At 39.4% G+C, this 26,272-nt stretch overlaps 1 protein-coding gene across 5 annotated transcripts in view; it reads left to right on the forward strand.

Annotated features, from left to right (window-relative positions):
- SYT16 (synaptotagmin 16) overlaps positions 1 to 26,272 on the forward strand; it is a 260,034-nt gene that overhangs the window by 114,436 nt on the left and 119,326 nt on the right. For 3 of the 5 annotated variants that reach the window (XM_070513730.1, XM_070513729.1, XM_070513731.1), the window contains one exon: positions 459 to 638. In XM_070513730.1, the coding sequence (XP_070369831.1) occupies positions 459 to 638 (180 nt within the window). Of the gene's footprint in view, positions 1 to 458; positions 639 to 22,448; positions 22,575 to 23,138; positions 23,811 to 26,272 lie in introns of all 5 variants that reach the window. The other 2 variants (XM_070513728.1, XM_070513727.1) reach the window with 1 other exon arrangement.

Here is a 26,272-nt window from a genome sequence, read left to right on the forward strand (position 1 = left end):
ACTGATAGATGTGTTTATCTGAAAGTTTGTCTCAAGTGATACTTTTTTAAGCTTTAGGCAGCTGTGTTTTTAAGAGACTTGCTTTTATAACCCTGGTCAACCATGATCCAACTCAACTCATTTGATGGATCTCTCTCTTATAGTTTGTGTGCTTGAAGTTGAATAGTAGGCTGAGGATAAGAGTGAGAGGAATTATATTCCAGATGGAAGAAACCACATGTGCAAAAGTTTGGAGGTCTGTCCTCTGAGGAACCAGCCTAGCAGGATGTACCGGGCAACAGTCCTTTTCCTTTCCCTGATACACAATCCTGCAGATGCCAGCACAAGTCAGGACTTGTAGACTATTTGCCTCTTATTAATAAAAACAAAGATTCTGAATAACTTTGATCATTTGTTAGAACTAAAAGTTGGATCTCTTTAGTTGAGATGATATTTTTTCCTTTGTGTTCTCTTGCCAGTCCCTTCAGAAGCCATTGGCTTCTTGTCTGCAGTTGGGGTCTTTATTGTTCTTCTGGCTGTCCTCTTCCTCTTCATCAACAAGAAGCTGTGTTTTGAAACGATAGGAGGTCTTCCATATCTGGAGCCACGAGGAAAAAGAAAGCACTCTAAAGACAAGACTGGGATCCGTGAAGGCCTGGGTAAGCATTACGCTTCGCATTCTCCTCAGCATGACAACTTGCTGTGGTTTGGGTCAGGGAGGGGTGTCATTGTTTCCAGGATGGGCCCCATTAAGAAATCACACATGAGCTGTCTAACGCCGCTGTGGTGGACATGATGAATGGACATTACTAAAGAATACATTAGTTTTATCAAAGTCATGCTCTCCTTCGAGTTTGAAGAGCAAATGGGAAAAGGCTGACTACCACTTCCCATCTTAGTTTTTCAGTTGTCTATTTTAGTGTAGTTGAGTTTCCCTCTGACTAATGAAGAAAAAAATGTTTTTTGATTGACAAGAGCCTTGGTGTGTTTTACTCTCTTTTCTGTTGGAACAGTGTTGACATTTCATTCAGTTAGCTGCTTTGAGATTTTCAAGGCTCAGGACCACTCCCCACCTCATATGGCAGCACTCACTTTTCCAAAAAGAGTCTTTTACTCTTTGAGCTCACTGAATCTGCTATATCATTTACTAACTGGCTTCAGTTTGATGGGGGAAAATAACATACTTAGGGAAATAATTGGCTTCCTGCTCTTACAGGACGTATTCTATTTTCAGTTGCTGAAGCATAGAACTTTGTGATACAGGCTGTTATCAGAGTGGTGTCATCATCACATGGAAGCTGGACATTTAAAGATAGTGCTCTTACAAGTAACAACTTTGCTCTTTTTTATCAGTCTGATTCTCACTCTCCTCTCCCATGTCCCAGCTGGGGCATGATGTAACTGGGGGAGGACCAATCGTATCTTATTTTTTTTTGAGTGAGAGGCAAGGCCTTGAGGAGAACACCCTCTAGTCATCCTACCTCCTGGGCATATTCTAAGTCAGCCTGGACCTAGGAAAATATTTGTTTTTTGATATGGCAGCTTCTGTAGCCATGGTTCAGCTTTTTTGCTTTGTTATAAGAAGGGGTGTATTTAGGGATAAATTTGTATTAATTATCTATTGTTTCATAACAAATTGACCCAAAACTTAAGTGCTTAAACCAACAAATATTTATTGTTTCATGGTTTCTGAAGTTCATGAATTTGGGATTGGCTTAGTTGGGTGGTTGTAGATGAGGGTTATTTGTGAAGCTGCAATGAGAATGTCAGCTGCTGTCATCCGAAGTCTTGACTGGGGCTGATGGACTCCCTTCCAGGAAGGCAGAAGTCCTCAGTTCCTATCCATGTGGAACCCTCTGCAGGGCTACTCGAATGAATTTATGACATGGCAGCTGGCTTCCCTCAGAGTGAGAGATCCAGAGAGAAAAGCAATGAGGAAGCCACAGTTCCTTTTATGACCTAGACTAGGAAGTCATACATTGTCACTCTCACCACATTCTAGTCATTCACTAAGTACAGCCTATGCCCAGTGGAAGGGGAATTAGACTCCACTTTTGAAGGGAAAGGTAATAAAGAGTGTGTGGGCATATTTTACAATAACCACAGGAGAGAATAATGGGAGGGGTGCAAATTGCAGAACTGGCAATCTCTTTGGCATTGCTGCTGTTGCAGTGGCCTTATTTTTTGAACTCCACTTGGGATGTCTGACTCATCTTCTGAAAACAGAATGGAATATTTTAAATAGTTCATTAGGTAAAATCTGGAGCTTACAAGTTTAGCCACTACTGTCCTAGCTGGGACATAAGTGAGTGGGATGAAGACTTCTGCTTGGTCATGGGATAGTATGGAGGTGGGATTCATGGCAACTTTACTTTTCTCACTTAAGCAGCTGACTGTCACTAGTTGTGTGACCTTGGCAAATTATGGACCCATTCTAAACTTCAGTTTCCTTATCTACACATTGGGTTTGTCGATACATCCTTTATAGGGTTGATGTAGAATAATGAATTATGGTGCCTATGGTGAAAGTCCTAATAGAACTTTAACCATAGCTGTGCAGCATTAACAAAATACCAGTCACAGTAAAGCTTCTGGAAATGACATCGTACATAAACACATTGTATTCATTGCTTAAATTGGGAGATTAAAGTCGGTGATGTTTTCTCCTTTGCAAATTATAATGGGTACAAAGAACTAAGGTTAGAGCTATTTAAGATATTTCCTTTTTGTCTTGTTTGACATGTTATCTGAATATTTTAGAGACAATTATGAATTATACTTGCAAATAAGTTGAGGTTTGAAGATAATGTTGAAATAATAACAATAAAGCACAAACCAGAAGCTGTTAGCTCAAGAAACACTGAAAAATCCATGTGTCGCGCTCAGAGTGGGGTCAGATAAAGGGAGCTTTAAAAATAGTGTGATCAGGAGAATCTCCAAATTATGATGTCTAAGAAGCAAACACCTTAATTTTGACATTTCTGCTCTTAAAAATTTAATTATCATTGATCAAAAGTCTTTGAAAAATGTGCTTTTAGCCAAGATTTTATCTAACTTTTGATATTTGCCTTAATTATCCTTAGAGTACTGATCTCTAGTGAAGTTGGGTGTTCTTAACGTATTTTGACAAGTGTAGAGAAGTAAGGGAGGCAGCCTGGTGCGGTGGAAGGAAGCACAGTGCAGACAGCCCGAGCTTAGGTTTACCACTAATTGGCTGTGATATTTTGGGCAGCTCACTTCCCCACTCTGGGCCCTAAGTCCTCATTTGCAAATTGATGAGTCTGGACTAGGTTTCTCCCAGTTCTCTTTGTGCTGTTTGGTTCTTAGGCTTACCATAGCAATGTCTTCTCTAGGTCTCAGTCTATAAATGGAAGAGGGTTAATAAAAATGATTAAAAATCAAATAGAGCATCCTATTCTTAGATTGAGCTACATGAAATTGCTATTTTTACAGATCAAAAAATGGCTAAGTATCAGCAACCTAATCACTGTAATCTAATATATGTGGGGTTCTAAGGAATAAAATAATTATTTTTATTTGTGTGGTAATATCATCAGAGAGGTGGGAGTGACAATTTATTTTCTGAACCCACTATGCAAAATAATTTACCTGACAAACATACCTTGCCTTCTTTTAGGCTATATATTTTTCGAAGTTCAAAAAATTTACACACATCTGGATTTAGGTAAGGGAAGAAGGAAACTGAAACTGTTTCTTCCTAATAACACAGGTAAAAATAATAATTCGATAATGATAATTGGTAGCTATCATTTACTTATCATTACCATTGCCATGCACCTACTAAGTATGTTACATGCATTAATGCATTATTTGATCTCTTTATGCAAAGTCCTAGTGTTGCTCATTGGTAGTGATTGCTTTAGGGGAAGAATGGATACCACTTGGAACAAAGAAGCCATTGTTCAGCTTTGAGATAAAGACTTGATTAAAAATAAAATTCCCATAGTGAGATGATTGTTTCTATTTATTTATTTATTTCTTGCAGTAACATTGGATTATAACCTTATGTAACTTTCAGGTGTACATCATAATATATTTCGCATTCTGTGTAGATTACATCATATTCACCACCCAAAGACTAATTATAGTCCATCACCACACATTTGTGCCTAATCACCCTTTTCGCCCTCCTCCCTCCCCCCTTCCCCTCTGGGAACCACCAATTCAATCCAGATAATAGTTTTTAAAGAAGCCTAGCTTTGAGAGAGAGAGGGAAGAGTTTTGATTTCCTGGCGTTTTTCCCCCCTGAAAAGCTTTCTTTATATATCAAAGGCAACATTTAGAAGTTTGAGTGAAGAGCTTCATTTTAAGAGGCACAATGTAGAAAGGATAAAGGATGTGATATGAGGGCAGCTCCTCCCAGGCAGGGAGGGGAAGAAGAAAGCCCTTCTGCTGCTGGAAAGGGCAGCCCCTGGTGGGAAAGACGACAGGGAAAGAGATCTGAAGGGCTTAAGATATTGCCTGGACCCTGAGAAGGATGGTGGATGTAGGGCAGGGTCGTAGTGGTTGTAGTGAGAAGATCAGAATCCAGCGTGGCCTGAGGAAGAGGCGGGAAGCAGAGTGCCAAGTGCTTCCCACTTGGAACTGTGGCAGGAGACTGCCTCACATGTGTCCTGTGTGGGCCTAGGGTGGCTTCACAGGGTAGAATATACTGGTGGGAATGGAAGGAGAGAGAGCTTGAGAAATCTGCCCTCGCGGGTTCTCAGTGAGTAGTTCATGTCACACAGGGGTTTTAGGGTTTTCTGCATGACCGTGTGGGGTGGAGGAGAAGACAGCAGAGGAATAAAAGTCAACGCACCTGCCGCGGAGTTGTTGCAACAACTTCTGTTGTTACTCGAGGCCTCCTTGAATCAGGGCTGGCTTCAGGGGCATGCAAGCTGTCTCTTGCACAGGGCCCCATGCCTAGGAGGGACCCTGTGCTTGGCTGAATGCTCTGCTGTTGCCTTCTTAAAATTCTTAACGATTTTTGAATCAAGTGCCCTGCATTTTCACTTTGTGTTGGGTCTTGCAAATGATGTATGTAGCCTTGTGTTGCCTGGAATGATCACCAGGAGGAACTGTGGGTAGGGACACTTCACAGGGAATGCTGTGGGGGAAGAGACCGATTCCTCTGGAGGTCAGGGGAGCCAGCGAGGGGGAACAGCACATCCTAGTAAGTAAGCTTACATCTCCGCTCCCTGATGTGCGGGAACGTGGGGGTGGGAGCGAAAACCCCAAAGACTGAGTATTTCTCCAAAATGAAATTGACCAAATTACTTTTGGGTGGGCAAGTGGAAGTTTAGTTTCTCAACACTGAGCATGGAAAGGGAGCTACAGAGAAAGACAGGAGCACTATGAGACAATGTGGAGACAGCTTTTGTACATTTAGGCCCAGCTGGCTCTCAGCTGGTGCTCAGCAGTAAGGCTGTGCCAGCTGGAGCTCAGAAGTAATGTGGTTAAAATTTGACAGTTTCTCCCCAGCAGTTGGCAAAAAGGCCCAGTTGACTGGTCTCTCCCCAGGGTCATGCCCACTTCTTCACCTGAAAGTAACTGGTTGGCTTCTGGTCCAGTAGGTGCCTCTGACCTGCCCCAATTTTTCAGCCTGGGCCGTGATGGCTGCTGTAGTCAAATGTTTTTTATTCCGTTTCTGCTATTAGGTCAGAGTATGTTCAAGTACAAGTCTCCCAAACAGAACTCAATAATTAGGTACTATTATCATCTCCATTTTATACATGAGGAAACTGCGGATTCAAGAGAGGAATTTTTTCCCAAGCTATTAAGGGGCAAAGCTGGGACTCATATTCAAAACTGCCTAACACCAAAGGCCAAAACCGTAATTGCACTATTTTTCTGCCCACCTAATCTTCCCAACTCAGTCCACTATTTCATACTTTTGAAGTTCTGGGATGAGAAAAAAGAGGGGAAAGGAGCGTTTGATGGATGGTTTGGTTTCCTGTGGCTCCCATACAAATTTCCACAAACTTGGTATCTTAAAATAATAAAAATTTATTTTTTGCACAATTCTGGAGACCACAAGTCTGAAATCAAGGTGTCAGCAGGCCCAAACTCTCTCCTAGCTTCTGGTGGCTGCTGACCATCCTTGGCGTTCTTTGGCTTGTGTCGCATCACTTGTGTCCATCTTCACACTGCTGCCTTCTGTGTATGTCTGTCCTCTCTGTGCTACTTATCACTGGATTTAGGTCACATCCTAATAATCCAGGAAGATCTTCTCATCTCAAGATCCTTAACTTAATTACATCAGCAAAGACCCTTCCAACATTCACAGGTTCTGGGGACTAGGACATGACATATCTTTTTGGGGGCCACCATTCAGTCCACTATAAGGGGAGAGGAGGTGGAAGCATCAGCTGGGAGTGGTTTTCTTTTCTTTTCGTTTTTTTTTTTTTCCCAGGAAGATTAGCCCTGAGCTAACATCTGCTGCCAATCCTCCTCTTTTTGCTGAGGAAGACTGGCCCTGAGCTAACATCTGTGCCCATCTTCCTCTACTTTATATGTGGGACACCTGCCACAGCACGGCTTGATGAGCAGTGCGTAGGTCGACACCCAGTGTCCGAACTGGCGAACCCTGGGCTGCTGAAATGGAGTGTGCAAACGTAACTGCTGTGCCACCAGGCTGGCCCCTAGAAGTGGTTTTCACTCATTCCAAATTAGGAGAGTTGATGAAGAGTTGGATGCAAGATTCTCCTTTCTCCATTTTCCTCTAACAATGGTATTCCACACTCCCTGTCTGGGGATAGTATGATTCTTACAAAGAGATATAACAAAAGCTTGTCAGATATTTATGATATAGACTAGAATCAGCAGTCAGGGTGCTTTCCAGCTATAAGCCTGGTTGAACTACACTGGATCTTCGGAAGCTTTTAAAAAATACCAGTGCCCAAATTCCACTGCAAACTACTTAAATCAGAATAGAGGGTGACAGTGGCCGGGCAAGTTATGTGGCTTTAAAAAGAATACTAGGTGATTTAAAGATGTGGCCTGGGTGGAGTCCCACTGATGGGAGGTCATTGCTAACTTCTCCTTTCAGGTCCGGAAGGGAAGCCCTTAAGCAGGATGTTGACACTGGCCCAGTCCGCCTTTGCTTCTGCCCACACAGTATCCATCTGGCGGTTCCCCACGTGCTTCCCTCCCTGACTAGTTCAGTTCAGTTCTTCCTTGGTCAGCAAGCAAACTTTCTCCTTCATGATGCTTTCACTTCCCACCATCCCATAATACCATGACAATTCCGGCAGTTTACTTCACAGGGATTTTAAAAAATAAGATATTTAGAAAAAATGTCTACTTTATAAGACTATTCAAAGTTGTCCAGTTATAGCCAACTCTAACTTATACTCAATATTCTGAGAGTTTTACAAATTTTTAGTGAATTTGACTGAAACAGAAGAGTTTGGCTGTTTCATCTATATGACTTTCAGTGTTTTCTAAATAATTTAGACTACTCCATTTTCCTTATATGCCCAAATAAGAAAGAGCAATGACAAATTTTACAAAATGGGACGAATCAGGATCTGAAACAGATGTGAAAATAAGAATATGAAGTGTACTGCCCGCTACATATGGATGGTTTTCCTCTTTTATCTATCTATTTTTTAGCGTCTTTATACTTCACATTTAGTATGGCTGATGAATTAGATATAGGCAGAAAAGGCATTTGTTAAGGATATGTAACAGCAGTACAATCCCCGCCCTTCTTTACTGGTAGGTTTTGGTTGTGTCTTTAGCTTCATATTTTCCTTTACCTGCGTGTTCCCAGAGTCCAGGTTTCTTCATCCGCAGGTCGGTGTGCTGGTTTTGGTCTTGGACTACTCAGATGAATTTCAAATGAGTTAAATATTTTGGAATTAAAAAAAGTCTCAATATTCCCCTCCCTCTTCTTTTCTAATAGGATAATTAAAACTTCTAAATGCCACTGAAGTGCTTCTTATACAATTTAAAAACTTTTGGATTGTACAATGATTTGTTTTAGAGTTAAGGACTGGGTGTTCTTTAGACAGTCAAAATCTTCTACCCCACACCTTCCCCTTGCTTGTACCCCTTTGTCCTGAAATAGTGGGGTGAATGGAATAGCCCGTCTATACTTCTGTGTCACATTTCCTCCTTCCCCAGTGGGGCCATTTGCAGAACAAGACCCACCTGGGAGGGTGGTACCTAGAGTGGGAGACATGCTTGTTAACAATCTACATTGAAAGGTGTCTTCTTTTCTGATTTTAATGCTTAATTTGCATAGAAAACGCATTTCTCTATGTGTTATATTAGGTTGAACTCTAAGAAATTACTGTTTTTGTAGGTTGGAAGTTTTATATGGTTCAACCTAATACATGAGATGAAAAATTGAGAATTGAGGAGCAGTAAAAGTTTGAACATCAGGACAAGCCTTGGAATGTCTCAGTATCGTGTCTAGATACTTGTTTTGGTGACTTGATTAAGACACAGGTAATTGAAAATACTCTCAATGAGCCTATCAAAGTATGACTAATTGAACCCTGTCCGATGAGTACAGGTTTTAAAGAACCCAGTTGAAGAGTTACTGGTTTGAGAATGTTCATTCATCCACTCAGAATTCTTTATTGGGAATCTATGTTATGTTGCACAGTGTGCTAAGTGCTGGAAATAAAATGATCAAAAAGAGAAATGTAGTCCCTACTCTCTTGGAAATTACATCTCTCTGATAAAGACAGACAAAAACAAAACTGAAACTAAAGAGGCAGATGATTATAGTTTATTATAAATGCTATAAGGGCCTAAAATAAAGAATAATTGACGGGATGGAGAGATTAACTTTAGATAGGGTTGAGCACATCTTGCTCATTGCTGGGTAGAGAAAGAGAGAGATACACACACATACATTATATTGGTTCTGTTTCTCTGGAGAATCCTCACTAATCAGCTCCCGATGGCCACTACAGACTTTTCAGTTGTATGTATGTGTGTGTGTGTACATATATATACACAGATAGAGAGAGAGAGTGAGAGAAAGAGAGAAATGTAAGGAATTAGCTTACGCAGTTATGGAGGCTGGCAAATCTAAGATCTTCAGGGTGGCCGATAGGCTAGAGACCCGGGAAAAGCTGATGACCTGATGATGCTGCAGTTGAAGTCTGAAGGTCATCCGCTGGCAGAATTCCTTCTTAAGGGAGGTCAGTCTTTGTCCTTTAAAGTCTTCAACAGAGTGGATGAGGCCCACCCCCATTATGGAGGGCAGTCTGCTTTACACGAAGTCCACCATTTTAAATGTTAATGTCATCCATAAAGAACACCCTCGTAGAAATATACAGAGTAAGGGTTAATCAAATACCTGGGCACTGTGGCCTAGCCAAGTTGCCACATAAAATTGACCATCACAGGAGCTTACTTAACATCTGTGTTTGTGTTCTTATTTCCTTCAGGGTATTATAGGAGGGAGGTTGAGAAGAGATCTTCACTGTTCAAAAAATCTTTTCATTATGGAAATTTTCAAACATATGGGAAAGTAGAGAGAGAATGGTATAACGAACCCCATGTGTCCATCACCCAGCTTCAACAAATATTAACAAAGACAATTCATTTCCAAGTTATGCCCTATTGTCTCCATTTCTTTGTTTTCTTTGTTAAAGAGGGAATAGAGGGGCTGGCTCCATGGCCAAGTGGTTAAGTTCACGCGCTCCGCTTTGGTGGCGTGGGTTTCACCATTTGGGATCCTGGGCACGGACACGGCCCTGCTCATCAGGCCATGCTGAGGTGGCATCCCACATAGCAGAGCCAGAAGGACCTACAACTACAATATCCAACTATGAACTGGAGGGGGGAGGGTTTGGGGAGAAGAAGAAAAAGAAAAAGAAAAAAGGAAGATTGGCAACAGATGTTAGTTCAGGTGCCAATCTTAAAAAAAAAAAAAAAAAAGAGGGAATAGATCTGTTCCTTTAAAACCTCCATCCTTCACTACTTGTTTTCTTGCAACTTAGAGGATAGATTGTAGTCCCCTGCTCAAGAATTTGACCTAGCAAATGAACATGTTACACAGCTAGCTGATTGCTGGAGATGGGAACCATTAGATTAAAGGTTAGGAGGACACTGAAAGTCCTTTGAGAAATCTGGGCACATTTACAGTTGGAATATGAGCAGTTCTGCCTTCTGAGTGATTTACATAAGGGTGCATAGTAAGTTACCTTAGAAACAGACTCTTCCTGCGGCATTTTAGCTTCCTCTGTGATAGTAGGACATTAACGAAAACAGATCTGAAGCTCTCTGTAAGTCTGAATTGCTGTGGAAATGTTTAACACCTAAGTTTGAGAAATCCCTAAATGAACCTTACTATTTCAAAAGCTGCAGAGAATTTCCTTCATGATCTTTCACTTTACCAACGACTCTATAACATATGGGTATATATATGTGTGTGTGTGTATCTATCTATCTATCTATCTAACATATGTAGTCTCAAGTCTTAATTCTTGGCAGGAACGCTGGAGCCTTTTTGCATTTGAAATAGCCATAGCATGGAATTTATGACCAAGGGTTCTAGATAGAACTCAGTAAACCCCAGTAGGCTACACAGAACCACCTAGTAAATGTTTAGCGCTTGGTAGATTGACGTTCTTACTTCGCGCCTGCAGCATGGGTCCCCTGGATGATCTGAGGAGGCCTTAAACACACATCCTTTTGCTGGAGTTAGTGAAACTGTCTCACCAACTTTATGGGTAGCTTTGAGGAATTTTGATATAGCGGAGATGAACATGTCGTCTTCATTTATAGATGACAGAATTGCTCTTAAGTGTAACGCCTGTGTGTTTGTCTGCTTGTGTTGAAGAATGGCATCAATAACAACAGTTGTTTTGTCTGTGATATATTCCAGTGATGCACTGTATCTGGAGGATACCATAGGTGGCACGAGTTACATTTATCAGAGGATATTGGGTTTTTGTGCTTCTCTTGTCAGCAAGACAGTAATGCTCATTACACTTTAAAGAGGCACATGCCTCAAATAAAAAATTCAGTTCATAGGTGGGCAGCAGGGGAAAAGATGATTGCTTCAGTAGAATAGTTAGTAGCACAGATGACTGTTTCTGCACTGAAGTAGGTGTCAATGAGTTTATATACTTACCCAGCTATTTGAATAATCAACTTTAAACTAGTAATTGAAGTAACAGGTTTAAAATCTCATTATTTTTCTTAGCCTGACAGATTAAAGTAAAAGAAAGGGTATGTCTATGGTTATACATTTCCATTAATATATCTACCTTCCTCTAAAACCCACTTAAAGGAGCAAATGCCTTATTCACAAAAGTTCTCATAATAATTGCAGCTTATATTATTCTAGGCTTTCTGATTGAGGTTTAATGACAAAGTGACAGGTATTATTTGAAGTATGTGAATTTAGGAGTTCCAAAAACATTTTCAATCTTATTTTCTTAGTTTCTATGCTCTGGATCCTCAAAACAGTTCTTAATTCTTAGGAACAATTAATGTCAGTTTTATGGAGTGAAATTGCTGTCTGCTTAAAAACCGCTTTTCTTTTTGGTTTTTCCCCAGTGAACCCTGTCGACAGAGTGATAATTTATAGTTGTCATTCCACAGAAGCACGGGCCACTTGATGCAAGAGAGAGTGATGGAGAAAAACCTTACTTTTAGGTCATTAACTCTTTGAATGTTTGTTTTTAAATTATCTTGAAGCAAAATACAAATCATGGCATTATCAGGCACATTACAGAAAATATGGAGAGGCTTTCAATGTCTAATGTTTAGTTTTTAGCAGAAAACTCTTTTTTTTAAGTTGGTCTTTGATCTTCCCAAATCCCTCCACAGCTCTTCCGCCCCTAAACAGTAATGCTTCTTAGAGCTGTAGTTGCTAGCTTATCATTCTATGTGGGGAAGATGTCAGAGTCCTTTTAAAGTTTTCCTGTGAGTTGGCCTTTTAGTCAAAGACATAACTGGAATTAGTTTTAAGAACATTTCAGGGCAAAAGTTCCATTTAGAATTTCCCCAAAGAATTTGAAACTGACCAAAATGTGTATTTTGTGTGGAACAAGTTGGATGCCAATGTGAAATTTTTCATTTCAGTTGGAGGATTTTCCTTTCCATTAGCTACTCTCCAGGACTTGTATTTATACTAGTATTCTTTTTCAAATGAAATGTTAGTATTTTGCTACCGGAAAATAGAATCCCATTCATTATGAGCGATGGTAGTAGATCCTAGGTGAACCAAATTGTGCTAACTGAAGACTGCAGAGGTACTTGCTGTTCCTCAGTAAGCAAGCTTCCATATCTTTTAGTGAGAAATTGGAAGAATTGAAAGAGAAAGAGAAGAAAATAGTAAAATACAGGCATTATTGGCTTCAAGAGAAACATAACTAGCATTTTGGTTTAAACAAGTAGATACAATATGTGTAACTGTATATAATACTATAAAATAGCTGCCACATGTATGTAGAATTAGTTAAGAATATTTGGATCCATTATCATGGTTAGAAAACAGTGCTTCCCCGTTCTTATGTGAAATTCCCTGCCAGTGGAAAGGGAAATGTAAAAGGAGTGTTTTCAAATTTTCTTTGATTGGGGCCACTTTGGCTGGGCAGACCTGAGAGAAACCATATACCACCCACCTAACCTACTTATGTTTGCAACCACAAAGATCCCATTAAAGCTGCTGCTTTTGATGGGATCCCACGGGGGTCTTATTATTAATGTTTGCCAGACACAGAAGTATTGACATTGTCATGTTATTAGCATTACTATTCTAAGAGCCCAGTCATCAAAGACCCCAGGAGACTTCATTTTGATAACCACTAATGAAGGTGATAAAATGTGTAGCAATAGTCATTTTAGTAATGAACAATTTTACTACCTGCTTAGTTTGAAGCTTATGTAAACAAATGAAAGGAAAACGTAAGGAAAAATATTGAACACTGAGCATTGATTTAGGTTGAGAGGATTGATATGTTTATTCATAGACAGAAGGGGGCCAGTATAAATAAGAACGTGAAGCTGCTGTGTCCTGGGGCCTGGCAGAAACATGTGCAATGGATTAATAATTTGTGCTGGAATGGTTTTCTGGCTACAAATGAAAATTTCATTAGACAAAAGATTTGTATTTCCTTCATCACATAGTGAGAACCGGATTAAAACCTGTGTAATTGTTGGTTGCAGGGTTATCTTTCCAAGACAGATTAACCTCACCAATCTGTGCTGTGACAGTGGAGGATAAGGGACCATTTCGAGACTTTGAAAAAGACAGGAACATCATCTCCAGGAAAAAGTCACTCATTTTGCAAATAGTTTAAAATTTATGAAACCCAACCCTAGATCTTATAGGAGGTTAGCTTCCAGAATAAGCAAACCGAATTTAAGGAGGCCAGTCGAATTCAGTTGAGTTTGATTCAATAAATATTTCTTGAGTGCCTTCTATAAGCTTGACATGGTTGCTAGATTTGAGGATTTGTGATGTCTGTATCACAGATATGTCTGAAGTAAAATGATTTCTTGTGTGTTGGATGCCAACAGTAGTAAAAACTCCAAAGGAGGGTAGTTCAGGGGAGCTTCCCAAGAGCCTGCTTTAGAATGTTACCCGCAGGGAATGCTGACAGCTTGCCGAGTGCAGTCCTGTTGTTTTGCAGGTGAGGAAGTGGAAGTTCAAGGAATCAAGCATCTTTCCCAAGATCACAGCCAGTTGCAGAAGTGGAACTGGCTCATGGTGCTTCATAACTATTTTAGTGTTATTTCCACTGTCTCTTGTAACCTTTTTTCCCCCTTTATTGTATGATTCCATTTATATGGAATGCCCAGAAAAGGCAAATTATAAACACAGAAAGTAGATGAGTGGTTGCCTGGGCTGAGGATGAGAATGGGGATGAATTTTATATGGTTATGAGAGATCTTATTGGGGTGAGGAAAATGTCCTAACACGGGGTTGTAATGATGGTTGCACAACTTGGTAAACTTACTAAAAAGTATTGAAGTGTACACTTAGAATGGCTGAATTTTATGACGTGTAAATCACACTTAAGTAAAATCTTGCTGTTCAAAGTGTGTTGCTGGAACAGTAGCATCAGCATTACCTGGGAGCTGATTAGAAAAGAAAACCTTAGCCCCCTCTCCTAACCTCTTAATGAAAAGAAATAAGAATAATTGTAAGGTAAATATTTTGACGATGATAATTACTGTCTTGTTTAGCCAGCTATACCTTTTCGTTTTATTTTAATAGAAGATATAGAAGTAAGCTTTAGCCTAGCTCCTGTCAAAGCTCTTATAAGTGTCAAATTTATCATGTCTGAATTAATATAATTTACCTCTATCTCATTCTGATGGAGAATACTGGGTATTTTTTCTTGAGATGTGAAGGATTGCTTATTATCGTTAGAATAGGTACTTTCGTAGATTTGAATTTGTTCAAAGGTATTTCGGTCCTAGTTGAAAATTCAGTTTTTAAAATATTAAATCATTAAAAATGATAAACACAAAAGACTAGAAACATGCAAAATGCATTAAACTGTTAAATGAAAGAAGGAGGATATATTATTGTGTGTGTGGATACTCAGATATTCAAAACTATTGATTGCCTGCTCCATGGTAGTCACTCAACTGGATGCCGACAGCAGGGTGAAGACAAAAATTAACCTCCTATCTGATCTCTTGGAGTTTCTAGTTTTGTGAGGAAGACAGATGTTAAAAAGAAATAATTATGTAAGTCATTAATGAGCTACAATTACAATATGTGTTAAGAGGTAAGAGGTTCTATGAGAGAATATTTCAGGGGGACAGAATTTAGTCTGGATTATGTGGGGCTGGTTGTCAGGCAGAGCATTCTGAAAAGTGAAGTGTAAACTGAGCCCTGAAAGGAAATGAATGGGTGTTGGGGGCCAGGGGAAGGAAGCTTGGAAGGAGGAGAGCATTCTCAGCCAGCGGGAGGAGCCTGGTGAAGTTAGATGCTGAAAGAAGGAGGTGAGATGCTGAAGAGTGAAGTGCAGCTAGAGAGTGACTAAGGATGAGGAGGGGCTTTCTGAGTCCTGTGGAGGATTTGGGACTTTATCTGAAGTAATTTTAAGTCATTTTAAACACTGAATGACTTGATCAAATACGTATTTTAAGAAGATCAGAAAGGCCATTTTGTGAAACAGAGGTAGGAGTGAATGCGAAGAAATCACTTAAGAGGTTGTTGAAGTGGTTCGGGTGGGAAAAACGGTAACTTGCGTCCCAGTATTACCTGTGCAGGTGGAAAAAGGCAGGTAGATTCAAGAGTTATTTAGATGGAAGAATGCGTAGGCCTTGGTGATGAATTCTAGATAAAGGATAGGGAGTTGGCTTAGGATCCTATATAATATGACTACAACCCTGTGCAAATTACAAGGAAAAATGACGGAAGAAATGTGCAAAAATAATCAGAGTTGAGGGGCCGCCCAGTGGCGCAGCAGTTAAGTTGGTTAAGTTCGCACGTTCCGCTTCGGCAGCCCAGGGTTCGCCAGTTCGGATCCCAGGTGTGGACCTATGCACCGCTTGTCAAGCCATGCTGTGGCAGGCGTCCCACATATAAAGTAGAGGAAGATGGGCACGGATGTTATCTCAGGGCCAGTCTTCCTCAGCCAAAAAAAGGGGAGGATTGGCAGCAGAAGTTAGCAAAGGGCTAATCTTCCTCAAAAAAAAAAAAAAAATCAGAGTTGTGTTAAGGCGGAGGGATTCTAAATTATTTTTCCTTCCCTCTCTTTTTTAACCAAATTTTCATAAGTCTGATATTACTTCTATAATTAATAAAAGAACTTTAACAAACACTCAATGATTGCTGATATTTAGAGTATTGCTTAATCTGTCTCCAGAGGGTTGCAATGACATTAGTTCTGTAATTTCTCCTTACTTTTGAGCCTCGTGCATTTTCAAGTGATACAAATGATGTCTCTCTCTTCTCTTGGACAAAAATCAACAATCTGACAAATCCCCTAGATTGAGAGTATTTCCTGTTAATTGTGCCTGCATTTTGCCTTCCTCAATTTCATTACATTACCTTCTGCTTACATTCCTTTGTACTGTGGATGTTATTTGAGATTTCAGAACCTCCTTTATTTGGGGCCGGTTGGTATGTGCCAGTGACCATGGAACAGAGATGTACTCTTGTCAGGAGTCTATTGTGATCACTTTAGCCAGGATGATGCAAAATGAGATTGTTCCTCATTTTGGTTGGGTCTTTAAAAAGGTAAATATTAATTAAATATAATTCATTCTTAAATGCTTGATAAAAATTTTATTATATGTGAGTCTGAAGATGGATTTCTGTGCCACAGCAATGACAGTCTCATAAGAAAATTGTGCCATTAACACAATGTTAAATAGTCCCTCTGCAAATGCTGAAGACCTTCTGTGTTTATGGAACGACTGCTTATTTGTGAAGCATATGCAAATCTCTGCTTTGGATGTAATAGACGATCCGGAATACTCAATGGGCTAATGAAATCTGGAGAATATTTAAAAGGTGCTCTTGCTATAGCGGCATAAACGTTGAACAATTTAAAACTCTTGTTGAGCCAGCCCTAGTTTTTTTTGATATTGTCCTGCTCAGTTACAAAGCTTTAACTTTAACTGGATACAGTTTGAAAACTATATTTAAAAATAAGCCATCCTTGACTTAAGCAGTAGTTTAGTTTTTTTTTTTTTTTACTTTATTACACTTATTTTGGAAAAGTAATTGCAACAGTTTTCATTTTTAAACAAGTTTCATTAGTGAAATCAGCAGCCGTGGTGCAGTGGAAACAGAATGAGAACACACTTCTGAGTCAGACAAACCAGGATTTGAACCCCATGCTTGCCACTCATTAGGAAAATACCTCTACGTTTTTGATTTCTAGTGTCTTCACTGTCTTATTGGCATTTTGTGAAGATTTGGAGCAGGAGTTAAAGCAAGAACTTGGAATTCAACAAAGGAGAATTGAATACCAGCTCCACTCTGTATTTAGGTCTGAGCCTTGGGGCAGGGCACTTACCCTTTCTGAGCCTCAGTTTTTTCGACCATAAAACGGAAGGCTAATATCTTTCACAAAGAGTTTTTATTTATGTAAGTTGTCAAAAAGCATTGCATACTGTAAAGTGTTTGGCAAATGTTGGTTATAATGATAGTATTATTTTTCTGAGGTCTTAGCACATTAGGGAAAAGATTACAAGAGTTTAATATATTTTTACCTTTTAAAATGTCACAAATTTCGATTCAATAATGAATAACTGATACTGAGAGCCTGTTATGTACTGGGCTCTGTTCTAGGTGCTTTAAAAACATTGTGTAATCGCATTTCCATAGTGAGTTGGAAGACAAGAGGTAGTGCTCCTCATGTTACAGGTGAAGAGATTTAGGTGCACCCAGGTCGCGTAATTTGCCTCGTGCTGTGGCATAAGTGAGGGCAGATCCAACACTGAGCCTTGTTTTGTGTGATTCCGAAGCCACTGCTGTTTCTTTCCTTCACACTGTCTCCTTTTTCTCAGTGTCTCCTGATGAAAATATATTTTGATTACAGAGCAGTTTCACATTTTGCTTTCTGTTAATTGTCCCCGCTGAAGCCCAGTGGTAAAGGGTCTATTGGATTGCCCATGTCCCAGCAATGACAGTCTGTGTGTATTGTGTCCATATTGTTGCCATGGAGTCCTCAGTAGTCCAATTTTATATTTGTTAAGATGCCAGCATTTAGAACACATTTTGGACAAATGCTATAAAGGATATTTCATCTCAACGGCACATATTCCTACCCACCTAACAAATTTTCTCTTAACAGAAAACACCTGTAGGCTCTCTTGACTCATGTTAAAGATGGATTGCAGCCCATTTCATAGTTCTTATTTTGACTGCATGCATTATTCATCTTTCTGAGCTTTCTTATTTGTACTAGGTACTGCAAAATGCCTTTCTCTGAAAGGCATGATAATTGTCATAAAAATCACAGACTTAATTAGCTTCATGACCACTCTGGGAAGTCAATATTAAGTAACCCACATCTTGTAGATGACACAAGGAAGTTAACTGGCAGCTGTGAGGAGAAATTTTAAATAAACCCAGTCTTCTTGACTTTACTTATGACTGACTGCCCTACAGATCTTGACAGAGAATGAAAAGAGTAGATTTTCCAAGGTGATTTCTCCTTTAAAAAATGCTAAGCATTAACACACTTCACTAGATAAACTTGCGTAAGATTGTGATTGGGGGTTTGGTTACTTGGGGACCCTATTATTGGAACATTTTCTTTTCTCTCAGAATGTGTCTGACTCTCTCCAGGAGCTGATAAGCCTTTAGAAATCACTCAGACATACAGGCTTCCACCTTAGCTTTCAGCAAAATAACATAGATTTTTTTAAGACCTAGCTCCTAGAACCTGGTATTTCTTCCTAAGTCATAATTCTCCCCCTCCCTCCAAGCATCTATCATCAGATAAAAAAAAATGGGGTCAGAAAGATTTAACTAACAGCCTTTAAAGGACCATGAGCATTATTATTGTGGGCATGGATCTCTTCTGTCTACAGGTACCCTTGGTGAGGATGATCAAACGTGATAAAGCATATGGCTCAAGAATTTGATAGTTTTTCCCCCTACAGAAATGCAACTCTTTAATGTTTCCTGTTTAGACGTTTTCTATGTTTAAAATGACCTTAATTAGACACGTTTATAATTAAAATATAATTCTAATTAAAACAAAGTTTAAAGAACTGTAGGCCCTAAGAATATATCAGCAGCTTACCTTTCATCTTTATTTATCAGTTGTTACTAATCCTTTGTTAGATTGCTGGTTTATTCTGAGCACGTGGAGAGGTTATAAACCCTCCCTGTCATGTTTGTGGTAGGAGCTTGTATGTTAAACAAACACACACAAACACACTTTTTTTTGTTGTTTTGTCTTATATGTCTCATAATAACGAAGTGTCATGAACTACTTTAATTCAAATAATAAGACTTCTTAGCCACCACAGACCTTACATGTATTTTCCTGCTAATCCAAGGACCTGGGCTGTCCTCTATTTTCCTTTTCTCATATGTATATTTTTTAATAACACCAGAAGCTACTTTGTCTTCTCAGTGGTAAGAAAGCCCCCAAATAACACGGGTACCAGGTATATATCTGATACTACCTCTATTCTACCAGTCAAGATGAAATTTACCTAAGCAGCAAAGCTATCTCCATGGTTACTCTGCTGGCACATAGCCCTTTTGGCTTTAGACTGTGTTAGTGTGATGAAAGATCTACAGTACTGCTAACTAAGTTGTTTTTCAGGTGCTAGCTCCACGCGCCCCTCCTTTTTCAGTGTTTTGGAATATAACCACTGGACACTGTTTCATATAGAGACAGATTTGGCCTCTTTCCAATCACTGTGAGATCGTTGGACAATGGTTATTGACAAAATTATAGAACCAATCCCTGAAAAGACTACTTACTGTTGAATATATCCAGCATCAATATTACAATGTTTTTTGGCCCACACTGGTAAATTCTTGGGTTTCAAAGCAGAAAGGAGCTGTTAGAGGTCATCTAGAGAGTTAATTACACTTTACGGATGAAGACAAATGAAGAATCAGGGCTTCTTAGCTTTAAAAATTTTCGTCAGTAACTTCCATTCATTCATTCAACAAACAGTTATGAGTCCCTACCCGATGTGGGTCCTGGAGCAGTAAAGTTATAAACACAGTCCTAGCACTTACGGTCTCACAGTCCATTGGAAGAGGAAGACTGACAAATAATTACCACAGCAAGTGAAACCTTGTGTCATAAAGGCACATTCAAAGCACCCTGAGGCTACACCTTTGATTGCAGATGAAGAGTTGACATAGGAGGCAGTAGGAGTTTCAGCGTAAAGAAGGAGTAAGTATTTACTAGGCGGGCTAGGGAAAGAAGACATCCCGGCAGAGCAAACGGAAGTCAGGGAAGAGCACAGTCACTCTGGAAAATGCTTAGTGTGTTAGTGTGACCGGCACATAGAACTTTGAGTGAGGAGTGGTGAGGAATGATTGAGTCCTCACTGTGAGGTGGTATTATTGGGAACAGCTCATACACAGCTGGATCTTCAGTCAGGACCAAAGGTGGAGCTCTGTGAGTTGTGAAAATATTGAAATAGTTCCAAGACAGTTGATAAATAGCCACTGATATGAGGTCCCTCTCACTGTCCTGTTGCACCCCCCAGATCTCCTCACACCAGTGACTCAGCAATTAAAAAGTTGACGCCCTGTGGGAGGCCCTAAGGATCCCTCTAGCACTAAGGCCAGTTAGATGTGTGCTGATTGCTAAATGTCTTGAGCATCCCTCTTCCTGTATGCCATGGTAAACAATGTGAAATTTATCCTATAGGGTAGGGCTTGAAAATTCAGGTGCCTCCAGGGGTCAGGTAGGCTACACAGAAATGAGTAAAGCAAGTGGGTATAAACAACAGGGAGAAGTGAGGACTGTAGTCAACGTGGCATTAAAATTAATTTTTTAAAACCTCTGTGTCAACAAATATAAATGAATGTTTGCCAGTGCTAAAATTTTGCCATATAAAGAATAGGAAGCCATAATGGTTTTCTAGTTTGTTTCTTTAAACTAAAGGAGTGATGTAAGATTTATCTTTTGGACAAGTTGCCATGAAGGTTTGATGGACAGAGGTTACAGAAGACGTGGAGACATGAGACTGAGAGCATGGGCAGTTACTAACTCAAAGACTGGACAAGAAAATGCCGGCTTAAAAATCAAAGATTTGGGTTTGCATGTGAAAATAAAGTTTTCTCTGTATAATAAAGAATAGAAATGATTATTGAATTATTAAGGCAGATACATCATTTCTGTCTTAAAAAGCTTCAAGTACCTAAAGGACAGTGGTAGATGCTAACCCCAATGATTTCTCAGGGAGCTTTCTAGGTCTGTGATGCCCTGAAGCATATTAACTTAAGCAAAATATTTGTGGAGAAAAAACCCAAAAACTGTGGGTACTGAAATGGGGTAGAACAAATGGTGAAAGAACTCTTTAATATTACCAAGCAGGGGATTTGTGTGGTAACATTAAGAGCTTTTAAACAATTCTGAGTAGGTTTTATTCATCAATTTAACAAATTTGAGTGCATAGTATATGCTAGACACTGTTGTAAGCACAATTTTAAATGGCATTTGTTAATTCATTTATTGAGAATTTAACATGTGCTCGGCACACTTCTAGGCACTGGGGATAAGCTACAGAACAAAACAGACAGTCGCTGCCCTCCTTGGAACGTTCATTCTAGGGGAGTTGGCAATAAACCTGGTACAAGGTCAGGTTCTGGTGAGCAAACCTAGAGGACGAGAGGAGGTGGGGAAGACTAGAGACTGAAACCCTACGTCTGGAAGTTCTGAGGAAATCAGAGTGTGGGGAAAGGCGATCACTCCACAGAACGTAATGGAAGAGAGAATTCGTAGACCCCAAACCAGCAGAACTTGGAACGGAAGGAGTGGAAGGTAGGAGTGTTCAAGAGAGAAATTCACAGACACTAGAATGCTGTGAGTCCAGAGTGCTGAACACCCGTTGTAGAAAAAGCACTGTGCTCGGTTTGGATCAGCTGAATCTGAGAGTTTGGTGAGATGCCCAGGTGTAGCTACTTCCTTAGATCTGCATTTCTCAAACTTTGGTGGGTGTCAGGATCACCTGGGGAACTTGACAAATATACAAAGGCCCGGGGCCTGTTCCTTCAACCTGCCTGGGCCTCTATGTTCTTTATTAGCTCACCAGGTGATTCTGACACAGCAAAGTCTGAGAACCATGGGCTTAGATAACAAGAGATTCAAGCCTGGAAAAGAGGGATTGAGCTAAGGGCTGGAGGTGTATATGTTGGAATTTTTAAAAAAGTGTTAATTGGTACTTATAGATGGGTCAGCTCTCCCGGATGATGAGTATTAAGGGGGAGGAAGAGAAACCATAGGACAATGAGTGGTTGTATCTAAGTAGTTTGTGGGAAGACAAGGAAGAGCCTGAAAGACAGATACATTAATTATTCAGGATCAGGGGAAAGTGCAGAGAGCTCAGTTTCCCTTTAACTGGAATGTGGGCTCCATGGGGACAGAGACCTCAGGGTTACCTTACACCTGGCATTGTGCCCAGCACTTAATAAATATTTGTTTGTTGAATGAATCAATACATGCATGAATGGCTATCACAAAAGCTAGAGAGAAATTTTTAGGAGAGTGTAGGCAATCCTATCAAATGCAGCAGCCTGAGGTCAAGAAGGCTGAAACTTATGGGATTGCTGGTAAATTTGGTCAGAAGGAAGCTATTGCTATAAAAGAGATGGAGTAATTAACTGCAAGCAGTGAATTTAGGCTCTGCTGTCATTTATAACATTCATCCTGAGCTGTTGACGAGCAATGTAAAGGCAATAGGAGAGAGATATATATATATATATACGTACACATACGTGTGCCTATGTATACATAGCATATGTTTGTATGCATGCATATGTGTAAAAGTATAGTAGCTCCAGAGTCTTCATTATGCCCTGTTGCTCGGTCCGTGTCCTGCAGCTGCCTCCTTCAGGTTTGAATCTCGTGGGATGTATTGCCTCTCAGGAGTCTCACAGGCTGTGGAAAGCTGACTTCCGGAGTTTGGAACTTAGACAAATGCAACGGGATGCCAGGGACGTGTCTCCGGTAAACTGCCTAATCCACTTGCCACCCTCAGTTTTTCAGTGGTTGTTTGCTCCTCAAGAATAGATATAATTTCTAGAAATTGCATAAAAATATAAGATCCTATTTTAAGATTTGTTAAAAGCTTTTTGATTCCAGGAGCACATTTCCTTTGAAAGGATAAATCTTTGTGTCATGAAGCAGAGATGCTTATTAGCCTGCTTTCTGGGATCTGCAGGTTCCTAGATGAAGCCTCCAACCTTTCTTGTATTTTGAAATATTGTGTCCAAGTGTCTCTTAATGAAGATTCACTTATCCTTTTCACACTACTAAGTATGGTCTATGGGGGACTGACTTCTCTCAGTCCATGTGAATAGAGCCCATTACTGCTAATGGAAGCTTTGCACATGCCCGTGGAGTTGAATAGGCATTGAAATACATTTAGACTTTCATAGTCATTTAGTTGCCTTAAGATTTCAATGATCTCTTTTTGTCCCCAAATGCTGTTTGGCATTGATTGGAAGTATCTGGTGATGGGGCTGAAGTTGTAACTTTAACAGGTGTAAGTATTTCTTTCCTCTGTTTCAGCTGAGAAGTTTTGAGAGTGAAATATTCACAGCCATTAAGAGACCTCCAATTTAATTTCTCATCATGCTTATTCTGTAGTTCACATTAAGTCCAGAGTACTGAAGGAACTGACAAGTGGACTTGTAGACATCAGATAGCTGGTCATGGTGTTGGCCATGGCATCTCAGGATGTTCAGAACTTCTTCCAGCCTCTCTCTTCCTGGATATCTCGGGTTTATGAAGCTCTCCAGCAAGCAGGAGATACACTATCTGCTTCGCTGGTTAATTTGAGCAAACGAGACTCTAAATTGAGTGACAACCTAGACCAGAACTTAGATGATATTCAGATTCAGGAAACCTACTTTGAAGATGAAGAACAAGGCAATGATTGGAGTCAAGAAGACGCAAATTCTTTGTTTCTTGAAGTGGATCATTTCTCCTGTTGTAACAGTGATTTGCAGGACTCTCCCCAAGGTTCAAGCCCCAGACTTAGCCAACATGCAGATGGAAAGGACTCATGTTCCATAATGTCCCAGTGGCCCAATCAGACCCTTGATGACCAAAAGCAACCACATGTGCTTTCTTCTATTGCTGAGGAAGAACATCACCTTGAAAAGCAAAGGAATGGCCTTCAACATGGCTTTGACAGCCAGCTCTCTGATATTTTAGAAAATGTTAATGGAGAAAAGCAAGGTAAGCTAGCTAGTAATCATTTCCTCTGGGGTCTTCCAAAGGACAATTTCTACTCATTTTACTTTGACTTGTTTTAGTTATCGTATGACTTATTTTTATCTTTCTTATACTTTTCCACATACTGGCTTCTTCTTGAGAGATGTAATCCTTAGAAATATTTTCAATAGATAAAACTTTGGAAGATCCATTTGTGGGCTCCATATTCCAAAACAATAGTTCTGAGCAAATGAAATGGTGAAAATGAGTCTGTGAGTTCTGCAGAGAAGCCCCTGTGCATATGTTGCGCTTTTAAAAATATCTTTTAAAATATTCTTTTTTTTTACTAGGCTAGGAATCTCTAGATGTTACTATATTATTCAGTGTGAAATCCTGTGCAAAAAGCCATACTTGTTGCAAAATTTTTACTTGATAACACTCCAAGAACACTTCTCACAGAGTTTTGCCGAGATGTGATGTGAGATGAGAGTAGATAGGAAATCTTTGAAATAAGAATAGCTTGATTTTCTTTTAGCTTTGAAGGGAAAGGACAAATTTAAAACAAACTGCTTTGTTTTATAGAGCTTTATCCTGTCAGAACTGAGCATCTAATAGATCTTCAATAAATGCACAATGAATATGGTGAAAATGTGCTTAACTCTGTAAAAGTAGTTATAGTATGTTCTGGCATGAATTTCTCATGCTTCTAATACTCTAAGCCTGATGTAAGGACATTTCTCATGGTCGAGCGACAGGGATATGTGATACACAAAGAAAGGTGTTGGGTATATATAATATGATGTGTTGTAATGCATACATAGCTCACACAGATTATTGGATCTTTTATGTGATATAAAGATGAAGTCATTAATTCTCTTCTTGATGGAGGGAGCAGACTTTTCTGGAATACCTCATAGTCTCTCCATCTATTTTTAGTGATTCTTCTTAGCTTTATCTTTTTAGGGAAATGTTTTATCCGGATACATGAAGTCTTGGTCAATGAGGAAACATAATCTCCTATTGTTTTTATAATGCTTTCTTGATACTCTTACTCAAATTAAAGTAATATTGAAATGCTAGAATAAATTGGTGAAAACAGGTAGGCTGATATTCTCTCTGAACCTGATAAACTATAAATAAATGAAATTTCAAGTCTTTTAAAATTTTCTGTAGCGATAATTCTAGAAATATCTAGGTTGCCAATAGGATTTCTTAGATTTGACTTGAAATTTCCATTTTTATTTTGGAAAATTCTTGCTAAAGTTCAACTATGTTTAAAATTATTAATATGAATTTAGCCTAATAGATTCTTAAGACTGGCTTTTGTTAATTTTCATAATTGTAATAATATAATGGCAGTAAAATAATCGTGTTCATTTGTCCATTCAGGAGCTATTTATTAACTAGATTGCAGCCTCCTGGAAGGCAGGTGGGGGCCATGCCCCAGATTCATTTCTGTTTCTGATGCGGTGTTAGGTATATAATAGGATATCACATAATGATTAATGATGGAACACCAACAAGGAAAGCTGACAAATCTAAGAGGCAAATGCTATTATTATTCTCACTTCACAGTTGAGAAAACTGATGCTTAGAGAGTTTGAGAAAATACTCAAGATCCGCATTTGGAAAGAGGCAGAGCTCTGGCAGTCTGATTCTAGAGTTTATACATATTCTCTCTCTCTCTTTTTTATTTTTTTAAAGGTCTAATTTAATGCAGTAAAATTCATTATTTTTGGTGTACAATCTGTCAATCTTGACAAACACATACCGTCTTCTAACCACCACCACCAAGAGATAAAACAGTCCATCACCTCAAAAAATACCACCAAGTCCCTTTGCAGTCAGCCCTTCCACCTCCCTCCAGCTCCTGGCAGTTGCTGATATACTTTCTGTCTCTATCACTTTGTCTTTTCCAGAATGTCATATAAATGGAATCATGCAGCCTTTTGAGTCTGGCTTCTTTCATAGTGCACTTATCATAATGCATTTGAGGTTCATCTGTGTTGTTGTGTGTTATTTGCCCTTTTTATTGCTGGGTAGCATTCCATTGCGTGAATGCACGACAGTTTGTTGATCCATTCATCAGCTAAGAGATATTTGAATTGTTTCTAATTTTTAGCACTATGAATAAAGCCACTATAAACGATTGCAAAACAGGTTTTGTATGAACATAAATTTTCATTTCAGTTAGATAACTACCTAGGAGTGGGATTGCTGGGTCATATGGAAAGTATATGTTTAATATTATAAAAAATAGTCTACCATTTTCCAAAGCACCATTTTGCGTTTCCGACAGTCATATTCCCACCAGCATGTTGTGGTGGTGTTATTATTAAAAACATTTTTTTTAGCTATTCTTGTAGGCATGTAATGATAGCTCATGTTGGGAGATAATTCTCCATTGGTCTCTTGCTTTTTTGCATGTCCTGTGAACAGAGCCACAGACAGTCTTTTGTTTTGGATTATCTTTTCAAGGATGTTTG

Source organism: Equus asinus, chromosome 7 (assembly GCF_041296235.1).
Source record: "Equus asinus isolate D_3611 breed Donkey chromosome 7, EquAss-T2T_v2, whole genome shotgun sequence".
NCBI lineage: Eukaryota > Metazoa > Chordata > Mammalia > Perissodactyla > Equidae > Equus > Equus asinus.